General features: G+C 35.9%; 1 protein-coding gene across 2 annotated transcripts; it reads left to right on the forward strand.

The window, feature by feature from the left end:
- The first annotated feature begins 8,971 nt into the window (after positions 1 to 8,971).
- LOC110452244 lies at positions 8,972 to 13,999 on the forward strand. Of its 2 annotated transcripts, none has more exons than XM_021500629.1 (6): positions 8,972 to 9,432; positions 10,751 to 10,845; positions 11,273 to 11,447; positions 12,043 to 12,161; positions 12,440 to 12,603; positions 13,188 to 13,999. In XM_021500629.1, exons 1-5 carry the CDS (start codon positions 9,321 to 9,323, stop codon positions 12,578 to 12,580), a joined length of 642 nt encoding a protein of 213 aa, XP_021356304.1. In that variant the 5' UTR covers positions 8,972 to 9,320; the 3' UTR covers positions 12,581 to 12,603; positions 13,188 to 13,999. The 2 variants fall into 2 exon arrangements, with proteins under 2 accessions (XP_021356304.1, XP_021356303.1); XM_021500628.1 differs by having other exon boundaries at positions 8,973 to 9,432; positions 12,440 to 12,607.
- The last annotated feature ends 39 nt before the right edge of the window (positions 14,000 to 14,038 follow it).

The following is a 14,038-nucleotide window of genomic DNA, read 5'->3' on the forward strand; positions in this document are numbered from 1 at the left end:
CCTTTTTAGTCTGAAATCTGTATGCTAGATATTGAATAAGGTGGTTTTATTGTTTTTTGTCACTTTGAATAATATTTCTGTTCATGTTAAAAACAAAATCAACTCTCTGTATAAATATATCAGGTGACCGTTAAGGCCCATGGGCCTCTTGTTCTTACTACTTTCGTTCAGATTTTTAGTATAAATTCACTTGACCTCACATATTAAAGTTTAATTATTTACTATAATTAGCCTTCGGTTACAAGCTAACCGAGGGGATATGCAATTACAACAGCATGTTTTACGTAAGACCCCCACTAACATCTGGGACAACCAGAGTGATTAATATAAGTTGTAACTTGTTTCATAATTGTTGAAAAATAAATAAAGTTTATATATATATATGTTAAATCCATAAATTTATCTTACCTCCCTATTTAGAAATGATAGATTTAATTTTCAATTATCGTCAAGAGTTAATATTTTTTACCCACTTTTTGACTTAACTGTATTACTGAGGCTAATAAAATGCTAGCTGCAGGTGGAAATCGTGAGCTTGACTTGTGCAGTGATAAATTTGACTTTAATTATCTTCAAAGTAAATATTGTATGCCCGCTTTTGACTTATCTATATGACTGAGGCTAATATCTAAATCGTAAACTTGAATTTTGCATTTCGGTCATTCACAATGGTAATGGAGACATGAAACAATGAGCAAATAAACAATCGACAATAAAAAAAAACTTGAGCAAGTCTTGTGACTATTCATCACAGAGCTATATCAGATTGGGTAGGCTATATACTGTATGTTGTAGACAGGAGTGCCGATATGAGGTGTGACAACCATTATGTGATGTGTATTTTGTTGTGGACGACCATTGTCGGCACCCTGCCACCGTTAACACACACCATCAAACAGGTGCCCCTCTAATTACCTTTAAATGTCTTGAGATAATGGGCGAAGTATTGAGGAGCCCTTCCACACTCAAGCCCCGGCCTGTGTGAATGTACCACAGCTTGGTCACAGACAACAGATCTGCCAGTAGATATATAGTAGAATTAATCTCAACGGCTCCAAATCTTAATTTGTATCAACAATAAGTTTGCATAACTGTATTTTAATGACATTGTTTCAGATCTCTTGTGTTTTTAATTTTTCCTGAAGGTCATATGTCAGTTCATATTTAAATGAGAAATATTAATGAATATATTAACAACATTTCAACAAGCTGTCTAATCGTTAGCTGGTCAGTGTACAAGTGTACAAGTTATACACCAGTTCCATAAACTTAACGACACGGGCAAACTATAAACCTGTCATTTACATAATTTTTCATATTTTTCCAAAACAAGCATGTTTTCTCATTAGTAGCAATATAATTGCCATCAGATGAATGAAAAAATGTTTTTTTTTACTATAACTTTTAAGCTTGTAAAGCTTGATAAACGAAGGATCAATCAACAGCAGAATACAAGATCATCTGATAGCAAACAGAAAGGTTTATCCCTGGTAGAGTTAGCTTGTCTGTTAATCCACCCATAACATCTCAAGCACACACGCATGCCTAGTACACATAGGGAGATATTAGCCAGGTGGCATAGGACAAGTAGTAGTTGGCACCTGATGAGGCAGCCTTGCGAATTTCTCAAAATTGTATTGATTAATATATATGTGAATTGTATTTATTGTATATCTATGTACTGTAAAGCGCTTTAGAGTGGCTTATGTTAGCTAGATGGGGCACTATATCAAATGTTATATATTATTAATATTATGTTATATATTATAATATAGGTGTATTGACAGACGAGGCTAGTACCTGTGGGCTTATAACTGTCTCTCATCAGATTACATTCTTATGGTATGCAGGGATTTAATTGTTTATAAATATTTTGAAAACCTGTCCAATAAATTACTTATTTTGAGAAATTTTTAGAAACTTTTGAGTAAATTTTTATGAACTGACAATTCCTAACACCGTACTGCTATGCTATCAGACACTGGTAATATATTCTAATGATTGCACCTCTACATTCACAGATCAGCCTGACAGCCGGCCTTACTTGGCCTACTTATTTTACTTCGTTTTTCTTCTCGGCTGTATATTTATGGATGTAAATTGACAATTTGGTGTCTGTCTAACTTTATTCGGCCTAATAAACCTACCGCTGCATACAAAATCTAACATCCTCGGTGCCATAAAGTCAGATTTACTCAAGCGTCAATGGACACGTTCCTTGCCAACCCACACTCGCTATTGATGAAAGGTCGTCGTTGCTCCGCCATGCAAAGAAAAGTATATTTCATTTGGCAGTTACATCTGTAACTTATATCTACATAGATCACCTGTTTATTGATTCTAATTCTGGGTTTCCCCGCTTTTAAGTTTTTAAATGCTTCCATGTTCTATTTTTGTGTGTGTTTGTCTGGAATCAGCCCCTGCATTATGTACAGTGAAATCATGACAATCTGGCAGGGAAATTCACTTTTTCTACGATAATGTTTACGAATGCATTCATCAAAAAGGAAAACAGCCAATCACTGATAAAATTGCAGACTAAAGATGTCTTACTCAATGATTCTAATGATAAATTATCACGCGACCAATGGTAATTTGAATACGTCGGTTCTCCAAACACAAAACATCAATTGTGATTCAACAATACCCATCTGTAGTCACAGGATTAATGAGAGATATACTGGTAAAAGTGAAACCAGATATAGACAAAAAATATAAATGACCATATTGACTGCATACGACCTATATACAATATTTAATATCGAGATCTCATCATAATGTTATACAGCAGCTGGACCACAAATAGAATAGACATGACTGGAACCTTCAAGACAAACAGAAACGATACAAGAAGTATATTATTCTGATCTCGGGACGCTGACTTAAACATACTTTATTGCCTCTGAGATAGCGACGGGATTGGGCACAAATGATACAACTTACACAAAGCCCTTTCCGTTAAAAATTACAATGATAATGTCAACACAATTTCAAGATGGCAGCTTAGCATTATCATTCTTACTTATTATATATGATAAATATGGTAAAACATTGGCAAGTTCATAAGCATACATTCACAGGTCACCACTCCTGCACTTACAGAGAGGGGGATAGAGGGATCAAATTGTAGTTAGAATTGAGTGAAAAAGTCCAACGAACACGGAGGGGAGAAATGCAGTTTATATACATATATATGTAGACCATGTGGTTAATCTTTCTCTAATTACCCACCCCCTAGGTGGCAACAACAAACACCCATAGGCTGTTCACAACGCACCGGCCTGCACCAGTGACTGTTAAATTATTAATAATAATTTCGAACAACATTTTACAACAATTTGTCATGTATATTTTATCCTACACATCTACAATGTATCTCCTAGACATTTACCACTATTTTTTTCTGAAAAAATAAATAATTCTATACCTCTGTCCCAACCAGTGCGTTGACCTGAACTGAGGTCCAAGGAACACTTGCTGCACATGCTACACATGCCCTACAGGTGTCGCCACCTATTGGGGTACCATTGGAGAAAACAATTTCGCGCTAATTCCTTGTAGTCAACCGCGTGAAATATAAATTCTCCATGCAAACGAAACTAGTGGTACACTATTCCCTGTTCACAACTCTATATTATTTGAAGGCATTGTTACTCTGCTGGTATTCAACTCGGTCAATGACTGCTGGGAACGTTAACATAAGTAAGAATGACCTCGGAGCACACTGACATTGACTCAGTAATGACCACTTGGCATGGTTCCTTGACCAATTATGCCATTCCTAGATATATACCAATTGGGATCTACTTTATCAATATTCATCAGGCGTTAACTTCAATTTATAATTAATTTCGTTTTCAGAGTAATTAAGTAATAATAGTAATTTCATTAAGTGTCAGAGGGCGATGTTTATAAATGAATTTGGTGGTATGTTTATTTAATTTTCTTCCTTTATAAAAACGAAAATTTTCACTTACTGATGTGTATAATCTCAATGCATTTAATATGGCGGTTATGTTTGTTTTATTTCTTTGAGTGTATTAGGAGACCAGTTCCGTAAAAGGGAGGGGTTGTCTGGACGATGTTGAATGAACTGTGTCCCTGACCCTGTCAGTAAAATCGTAATCTAATTATAGGTTTTTCCGCTTTTAAGATTTTAAATACTTCCATGTTCTATTTTTGTGTGTCTTTGTCTGTAATCAGCTCCTTTGTTATGTACAGTGAAATCATGACAATTGATATTTTCTTGTCAAGGCTGATTTCTTACTTCCTATGTAGTGATTTTATCCAAATCGAAGTTATGACAATATGACACCTGTGTGCGTTATCAATATCAGTAACTACAATTTTCTTTACAGTATCATTAAGTTGACTGTTTGGTTCGGTTTTATTTTGTTTAACGCCCAATTAACATCTGAGTTAATTTAAGGACGTGCCTCCATGTGTGTGTGTGTTGTGGAAGTGTGTAAGTGTGTATGTATGCTGGAGACAGGGTGTGTTGGTGTACTTGCCTCCTTGTAATAGCGCGGATCTGATGCCGACGTTATAGTGGTATCTCACTGAAACACCATGTCGAAGGCACCCAGCACAGCATTCCACCCGGTCACATCATACTGACAACGGATGAACCAGTTGTTGTCATTACGTCAATGCCGAACGTTAAGCAAGGTATAACACCTAACATTTTTAAGGACTTTGATATGTCCCGGCCTGGGGACAGAACCCATTGCCTTCCTCACCTGGGCGAATGCTCAACATTAAAGCCAGAGGTGAGGCATTGCCAACCTAGGCGCTAGGAAAGAAAAGGTAGTTAGAAGTAGAAAGAAAGATCAAGAACCCAAATATTGCAATGGGTGCAGCAGATTTATTTTGGTCGCTTTTTTGTCCCCAAGTAGCGGGCACAAAAGCAAATCCCTAATTTTGCAGGGGTTCCCACATAAGTCGCCTTTTACGATATAATACAGTGAGTAACAGCTGGTGTATTCTTTTCTCGATCCCCGACCTGCAGGGGTGCATTTAGTTGACAAAGCTAAGAACCGAGTCCTAGTCAAGTTTATAATAGTAGATTTACACTTGCTTCACAGTGTGACGTCGATTCTTTGAAACCCAATTTGGGGTTGGCTTCGCAAATATTTGTTCACAGAAGATACCTAGTTTGTCACTAACTATTCTAACAAACGTAATTAATAATATCCTTCACCTTTCACCATCACCGAAAGAAAAAGATTGTTTAACTGAAATGTTGAACCATCAGTTATTTATCAGAAAAGCTATTACCATCACAGACATATAAAATATAACATGATATTACCACGCCAACATCTGAAAACAAGATTCAAAACATTCCAAAGTCAGAAAAAATGTATTTCCAATTAAATTTACATTGATCGAGAGCGTATTAATGTGTTTACAGAAGATACATATTTTCTGTGAATGGAGAGTAAATATGTTTAGGTTTGGTGTACAACATACTGCAGGATTGTGTTCTATCAGTACACAACAATGATATATAGATACAACTACATCCAATCACGGCAGATCGATGTAACATCAGAAAACCGCTCGAGCAGAAGAAATGTCCAGTCCAGCTCACATTATGTCCGGAATGTATTAACTTAAATAAGGAACTTGACATTTGAGATTTTCCGACGTAATATGAAATCAATGAAGATCCCTCAGTGATGTGTGATATTAATACAGTCAGAAAACGTCAAAATCATTGCAAGAATGCTATACGTAGGGGTCCAGTAGTGCTATAACTGTATTGTAGAGTCCTTGCGTTCTCAGTAATGTGTGATAAATACAGTCTGAAAACGTCAAAATCATTGCGGGAATGCTATACCTAGGGGTTCAGTAGTGCTAACTGTATTGTAGAGACCTTGCGTTCTCAGTAGTGTGTGATAAATACAGTCTGAAAACGTCAAAATCATTGCAGGAATGCTATACGTAGGGGTCCAGTAGTGCTATAACTGTACTGTAGAGTCCTTGCGTTCTCAGTAATGTGTGATAAATACAGTCAGAAAACGTCAAAATCATTGCAGGAATGCTATACCTATGGATCCAGTAGTGCTAATTAACTGTATTGTAGAGTCCTTGCGTTCTCAGTAATGTGTGATAAATACAGTCAGAAAACGTCAAAATCATTGCAGGAATGCTATACCTAGGGGTTCAGTAGTGCTAACTGTATTGCAAGGTCCTTGCGTTCTCAGTGATGTGTGATAAACACAGTCAGAAAACGTCAAAATCATTGCAGGAATGCTATACCTAGGGGTCCAGTATACGTAGTGTTAACTATATTGCAGGGTCCTTGCGTCCACTGGTACGAGTGTAGGACGCGGTGATCAACCAGAACCGGGCGATCGACGGATCAACGTTATCACAGGTTCTATCAAACCTGTTGAGATTTTGTTCTATTGGTTATATATTATGCACATGTGCATGAAGATATTATTTACTACGCATTATAACTTACCACTGACGACAATAAGGCCCCGTACTTGACCATATACACATATTAAGAGGCTAACATATCTAACAGAAACATTACCACAAAATCACCTCGCTCAATTTCCGCAAATAACTGTTTACGTGCCTGCATTTAAATGAATTATTATGAAGGACTTATACTTGTAACGTTAGACGAGCGTTCGTTGTGTACTTTGGCTAACGATCACAAAAAGAAATAGTTTGGAGAGTAAATCATTTATTTACACCAAGAATATATCAAAAACGAATCACACTCTCGCACTCACTATCTCACAGATAACTAATGATACTACTACAGTCTATTCTAGCTTCACTCTTTGACGACACAGGTGACACAGCATAGACACAGTCTATTCCAAAGTATCACATAGTGTAGCTCCAGTGCAGTAGATTTATGAACAGATCACCAACTGTGATAAAGGTTAGCTCATCTTATAATTCCATCGGATGGACAGAAACGATGAGCCAACCATATTTCTACCTGTATAGTACGTCGTCTCTCCCGCGCTTACCTATTTCCGCCCGTGATACATACCTGCCGCCTAACGGTCATAACGGTATTTCAACCCTTACCAATTCTTGCGGACGTGACGATACTCATGAAGTAAATAAGCATTGATATATGTCTTGTAAATAATAGTCGTGGACTATTTAAACTTCTACCCCTTCTTATGAGGAGAGAAAGTTATCCTATATGATTGTCTTCCAAACGTGTTACAAAAAATGACATATTAAACTTTTGAATAAAACATGAATGTTATAAATTATTATCAATCATTGCTGATGATTTTGAGTCACATACTCGTTATTTATGATTAAATGCTTATGTTAAGATAATAAAGACAATATCACAGATTGAATTTAATCTAAACATAAAGCTATTATACTCGTTATTTTTGATTAAATGCTTATGTTTAGATAATAAAGACAATACCACAGATTGAATTCGATCTAAACATAAAGCTATTATGCTCGTTATTATTTTATTAAATGCTTATGTTTAGATAATAAAGACAATATCACAGCTTGAATTGAATCTAAACATAAAGCTATTATATTCGTTATTTTTGATTAAATGCTTATGTTTAGATAATAAAGACAATACCACAGATTGAATTCGATCTAAACATAAAGCTATTATGCTCGTTATTATTTTATTAAATGCTTATGTTTAGATAATAAAGACAATATCACAGATTGAATTCGATCTAAACATAAAGCTATTATGCTCGTTATTATTTTATTAAATGCTTATGTTTAGATAATAAAGACAATACCACAGATTGAATTCGATCTAAACATAAAGCTATTATGCTCGTTATTATTTTATTAAATGCTTATGTTTAGATAATAAAGACAATATCACAGATTGAATTGAATCTAAACATAAAGCTATTATATTCGTTATTTATGCTATATGCCATTAACGTGTTTTGGACATTTAGCTCTGCTTGTATTTATTTTACTACTCTTTATCTTATTCACATGTAAAGGCCTGTTTGACTCTGGCCACCCTCGTCACACACGGCGACAGATTGGGCTGTAAGTATATTTAATGTGCACAGCATGTAATTTATTTTTGAGTAACCAAGAACGTCGAATCCAGATAGCCACCAGTCTATCCGAGCTGTCGTATCGGTGTATTGAATGATGATTTAAATGTCCAGATGACTGTTGTCTGTTTCCTGTTGTAGAAGTTTACGCCAAAAATGGTGTTATCCGGAGCTAAGCTATGTCAGCCACGCACTTCCTCAAGTCATCACCTCCATCATTAACATCTGTGTGTAAGCCCCACGATGACACTTCAGACAGCCTGGAGTATCCACAAACACCGTTGCGTGCTATCTGCGTTGTTGTCCTCCAACCTGTCCCTAATTTAGTACACAGTTATATATAAACACAGGTATACGGTTATTCTCATATCACGGTTGCAAACAAAAGCTTCATTTTAACGGAAGTATTGTTTCGTCAATTTCATGGTTTACGATATTTGTAATGTTTAAATGATAGATGTACGACCAACAAGATTTAATATTTGCAATGTCAGCTTAGAGATGGTTATGTCTGGACAAACAAGACGTTTTATCTTGAGATAGTGGTATTAGTTTCATCTTACTTATAAACAACTGGCACGCATATAATTGATTAATTCATTACGTTATTGTGTATTAAAATGATGTAACTAATACACGTATGTATTGGTTGTGTTTCATATATTTATTTATTTCAAAATAATGCCTACTCATTTTGTGTAAGATCAATGGCCACAGAATAACATATGTATGTCAGTTGTCTGTTCTTTGTAGCTATATTCCCATACACGGGTGAATGCATATGCTTTGTCTGTCCGACCCGCCGGCAGGGGGCACCCTATGCAAACCGGTTGTTTGTTTATGACAATTAATTACACACCAATCAGAGGATAGGGTACCTATAAACAAGACCTGGTGAGGCGCAGATGATGGTATCATATACTGGAATGCCGTGTGTCTAAAGGCGTACCTACAGAAACACGCTATTATCTACGATTCATTGTCGCAAACCCTGGGACTCTCAATGAGCACCCATTGTCTCATCCACGCTTGCTACAATGGCACCGGCGTCCATCTTGATAACACTTACACCGTTACTAGGTAATGAACAGAACTCTGCCCCTCAAACAAAATCTCAGATAGCCCCAGGTTTAGTGCCGATCACACACACAGAGCACTTTGGCAAAATGGCTGTCTAAAATTCTCAACGTCGTTTTTGGTGCCAAGTCCTTAGCGCTAGACAGTAGACACATACATTATTTCAAGATTTCGGCAGCCATGATATGAGTACGAAGGGATGCAATGGCGACCATGACTAAGGAAAAGGTTACATTGACCCCCTACGCGTCACCATCGTCCACTCCAAGACTGCCGGCGGTCAACTCCCGACTCATCCGTAGACAGGGAATTCTAGGTAAGGCAATTTATTTGAATATTTTAACTCCTGTGGTTATTCTTGTCGGGAAATAAATAGAGTTTTCCTGAGTAATCAGTGTTTTTATACCATACTTCTTTTACTAATTCCTATTCCCTAGATGTTTCTACGACAGTCTGTTAAATACGAATTTATCCTCTTCTAATGACAAATGTCAAATTATAACATGCGATTATAGCATCAGATAAATCAATTTATTCTTTTTTCCCGTTTTTGTTTCAACATGATAGTTGCTGCAATTAGACGTCATTCCGTAATAGATCCCAGCTATGTTTAAGTTCACTCTGATGTCAAGGAGCCATTGTTTGTCCCCTAGTTCACTGGAGAAAACGATAATATTGACGACATTGTTCATGAATCACTGTTTTTGCATAAATTTCCCTGAAATACAGATACTTTTGACGACATAGTTCAGAAACACTTGTCCCGTTATTAGTTCACACGGGATACAGACCGTTTCGGCGACATCGTTCGGGTTCCGTCAGGCCTAGTCTTGCCCTACATGAGATACAGATGTTGTTGGTACATTTGTAGTCTGTATTATAATGCCATCATCTTTCCAACCAATGTTCAAGTGTGTAAACCCAAATATCAATGATATTCTGCAGCGTGGAAATTACTCCAAATTTCCTCACAGATGTTATTCATTGTTCGTTGAATATATATATATATGATATAATATATATATGATGTGTTTGATACTTCTTATATTTGCTTTAAAAGGGAGACTAAACACGAAAATGGGATGTCAGATATTGTACATTTTTAGATAAATTAGGTTTTGCATGTTGTTGATGGTGATGTCTATCCTTTTGTGTTGGTATCTGTTTTGTTTTGTAATGTTATCTAGAAATATGTTTTAGAATCATTTTGTTTCCCTTTCGTTTTAGATACACATTAATTCCTAGTTATATCAGCATCAATGAGTATCGTTTCTGATAATATAATATTTCCTTCTGTTTTAGAGGCTATTTTAGTCCTGCGTATAGTTGCTTTGTTGTACTTGGATTTTATTTTCATCTCAACACTATTCTTATTACAATATAATATTCCAAACGTATTATATCTCGAGGACCATTGTAGAAATCCAAAACACCTAGAAACCTGGCGTAATAAGATATTTTATGAATGACATGTCTGTGATGATCTCTCTTTGCATATAATATTATAAGGTGTTACTGTTTTATCATAGTTTGTCTGCAATAATAACTCTACAAACTGTGCCTTTTTAGTTTACGAGGATAAAAATGTCATTTTCATTACTTCTATAATACTTTCCTTCTATGTCCCCATACAGCCCAGCTGTGCACCCGATGTGGAGGGTACAGTGGCTCTGACAACGAGTACTGTATGAAATGTCGGAGCAGTCAGTGGAAGACCAACCCACTTATGGTAAATTGTTCAGGCTGTTAAAGTAACATTCAGTGTTTTTTTGAAATTTATTTAAAGTTTAATTTTTAAAAAACAAATGTGATAATTCACGTAGTTGTGATAATACTAAGTACCTCATGATATGAAGATACAATAGCAAAGAATAGTACTGAGAAATCTGTTTTGTATGGGTAAATAAGTAAAGCTTTCTAATGCAGTATTATTTTGATAACGGTCACTGAAATATATCCCCGTTGTCAGTATCACACAGTAAATGGGTAAATCTTTCTTATGCAGTATTATTTTGTTAACTGTCAACGAAATATATCCCCGTTGTCAGTAGCACACAGTAAATGGTTAAATCTTTCTTATGCAGTATTATTTTGATAACTGTCAACGAAATATATCCCCGTTGTCGGTATCACACCTTTATCTTTGTCATTTATAGCGAAATTATGACGATGTCTACAAAGTGTACGCAGAGGAGCAACGAGAGAAGACGAAGAATATTCAGGTACTGCGTCAACCCGAAGGGTGGCTGGAAATCAATAGACAGAGGACGAAAGAGGAGAGAAAGGAGAAGAAGAAGAGGTACCAGGAGCGACTCAGCATCCAACATACAGGTCAGTATCTTATAGAATATTTCTACTCCAGGGAATGTTGATGCCTTGATTGAAGACACTTAAGCAATGCTCGAACATTGGTGACTGACTTATTGGAGTGACCATATGACACCATAACGGGTGTCATATTGAGGAGAAGAGAATGCTTACCCTTCAAATCTTTTGTTTTAGTAGAATCCTTATAGTTTTCGTGTTATTCCATGATGTATCGTTTTCTTTTGATGTGTCTGTGGTTCCTACTATTGATTAGTTTATATGAACTTTAAGTTTTAACGTGTTACCTTTATCTCGACGATGTGGTGTGTAAACAATTTGACTGATCTTTCGTTTGGTTGTTTGCGCCAATATGATTGGCCAGATCTGTTTATCAAAAGTCATTTCAGTGCAAGTTTTGTCAGATCTTACCTTATAACATTAAGAAGCATGACACTAGTCGGCATCAAAGCTATATACTGATAAGGAATGACATCTACCTCAAATAGCCGACACTTTTGTAACAATGATTTATTTATATATATATTGAGATGTTCTTAAAAGAAACACACCATATGGTAGGTACATAATATAAATAAGGTTATGCCATGAACCATTGTAGGTATATACTGTGTTGAGTGCCGGCGTTCGGAGAAACAGACCAATGGAAACCTCTGTCTAATATGTGACGCTAAGAGACGACGGCGTGAACTGGATAAGCGTGAAAAGACAGATAAGGTGGTGAGTATACATATACCACATACCCATCCTTGTGGGATGGGTTAAAATTAGTTACCATATATCTTATCATTAGAGTTTTTTACGCAGAAAACCATGAAATGGTTCCAAAACACTTCAAGCCACATTCGGGATATGTATTTTGCAGTTTTGTGATTCCGCTAGCAATTTCATCTGTATTCATGTATTTTCGTAATGCCATTTTGTCATTGTTTAGCCGATATTTCAGTATTTATCAACATAGTTCTTGATTCATAAATCAATCAAAAATCCTATTTTAGTTCCTGTTCGACGATATGACCCCTAGAAGGAAGAAGAAACGCCAGATCGATGCCTTAGAGATCGTCCCTGAAAACACTGTAGCAACTGCAGAGCCAGTGAAAGAGAAGAAGACGGAAGCAGAAGAACCTCTCGCGAGCTAGACAGACAACGCTTACAATATAATGAAGGTTTGTGAGGCTTGTCGTAAAAAACACTGACTCAATACACCTTTAAGCTAGACAGTCAGTAATTACAATTCAATATAGGTTTGTAGGGCACGCTCTTAAATACACTACAATTTACCATCATCGTGACAGTGTATCTGGTGACTTCCGGTTCAAGTGTCATTTTAAAGTTATCAATGTTATGGTAGTTATCTAGTGACTTCTGGTTGAAATGACAATTTAACAAGTCACAAATAACATGGTAGATATTGTAGTCATATCCGGATAAATTAACGAGTTACAAGCTATCAATGTAATGATCGTTTATCTAGTAACTTTTAGTTGAAGTTACAGGTTAAATGTATGCGTGACCTTACCATTATTGTTGTGCAATCAGAAATTAATTCAAAATAGTTGTAACTAAAAATATGCATGATCATGTTGTTGTCAACCGAATATGTTTAGAAAAAAGTGTTATTTCCAAATTAAAAGATATGAGGTGGTTTCATCAAAACAGAAATATACGTTTATCTTCTTGAAATTTCAGTCACCTATTTCATGTAGCTGTATTGCTTTTGAAATATGATTTCTATCTCTTTTCCAGGAACTGTAATGACAAACACCAGAACGTCGGAATCATTTTCCAACTTTGTGATAAACGTCATTGGTTCGGTGGTACTCATTGATGTATTCAAATTTTTCAGACTCTTCATATTGTTTACGTTTTCTTTGTCTGTCTACTTCACATCATTATTAAAATTAAATCATCTACTTTTACAAAGAAGTTCAAAATAATGACATAACATTGCCTGTCTATATTATATAAAGTTCCGTCAATATTTATATAGTGTAGAAAATGCTATCTTGGACTACACAGAGGTGGCAAGTTTACAAGGAAAGTTCATTTTGATAAACAGTGTTTCGTGAATAATCATCAAGCAGTTGATATGGCCGTTCTGTTTATTTTATTTCTTGGAATTCAATATGAATTAAGTGCTTAAGACCATTTCCGTTGAAGGGAAATATTTGTTCGGATGTATCGACAAACGCGGAAACATGAAACGTTGGTGGTGAATGGGTTGTGTCCCTGACCCTGTCAGTGATATCGTCATCTTTCTTGCTTTATTTGTAATCAAATGTTTAATGTGATCCTGTCAAGACTGATTTCCACTTTCTTATATGGTGGTTATTAATTCAAATCCAACATAGATACAACATGACATCAGTGTGCGGTATCACTAGTCTGGTCATTCATAATTTTGCCTGAATAAAGAAAAGAAGCTTTTAAATATGTGAAGAGATATCTCGTTAACCTAACGAGACTCCCGAGAGTTGGAATAACTGTGATAGGCAATGCTGATAAACTGTGATATCAATATGTGTATTCATAAGTATAAATAAATTTGCTCATAACTCGAAAACTGTTGTTGATGTCTGTACCCTCCTGCTCCCTGT

Source organism: Mizuhopecten yessoensis, unplaced genomic scaffold (assembly GCF_002113885.1).
Source record: "Mizuhopecten yessoensis strain PY_sf001 unplaced genomic scaffold, ASM211388v2 scaffold6505, whole genome shotgun sequence".
NCBI classification, from domain to species: Eukaryota; Metazoa; Mollusca; class Bivalvia; order Pectinida; family Pectinidae; genus Mizuhopecten; species Mizuhopecten yessoensis.

Excerpts from the sequence above, each read along its gene's own strand:
- LOC110452244 (XM_021500629.1), top strand. The coding sequence starts at position 9,321 with ATGGCGACCATGACTAAGGAAAAGGTTACATTGACCCCCTACGCGTCA. Across the intron at positions 9,433-10,750 it reads CCGTAGACAGGGAATTCTAG|CCCAGCTGTGCACCCGATGT; the intron begins GTAAGGCAATTT and ends GTCCCCATACAG. Across the intron at positions 11,448-12,042 it reads ACTCAGCATCCAACATACAG|GTATATACTGTGTTGAGTGC; the intron begins GTCAGTATCTTA and ends GAACCATTGTAG.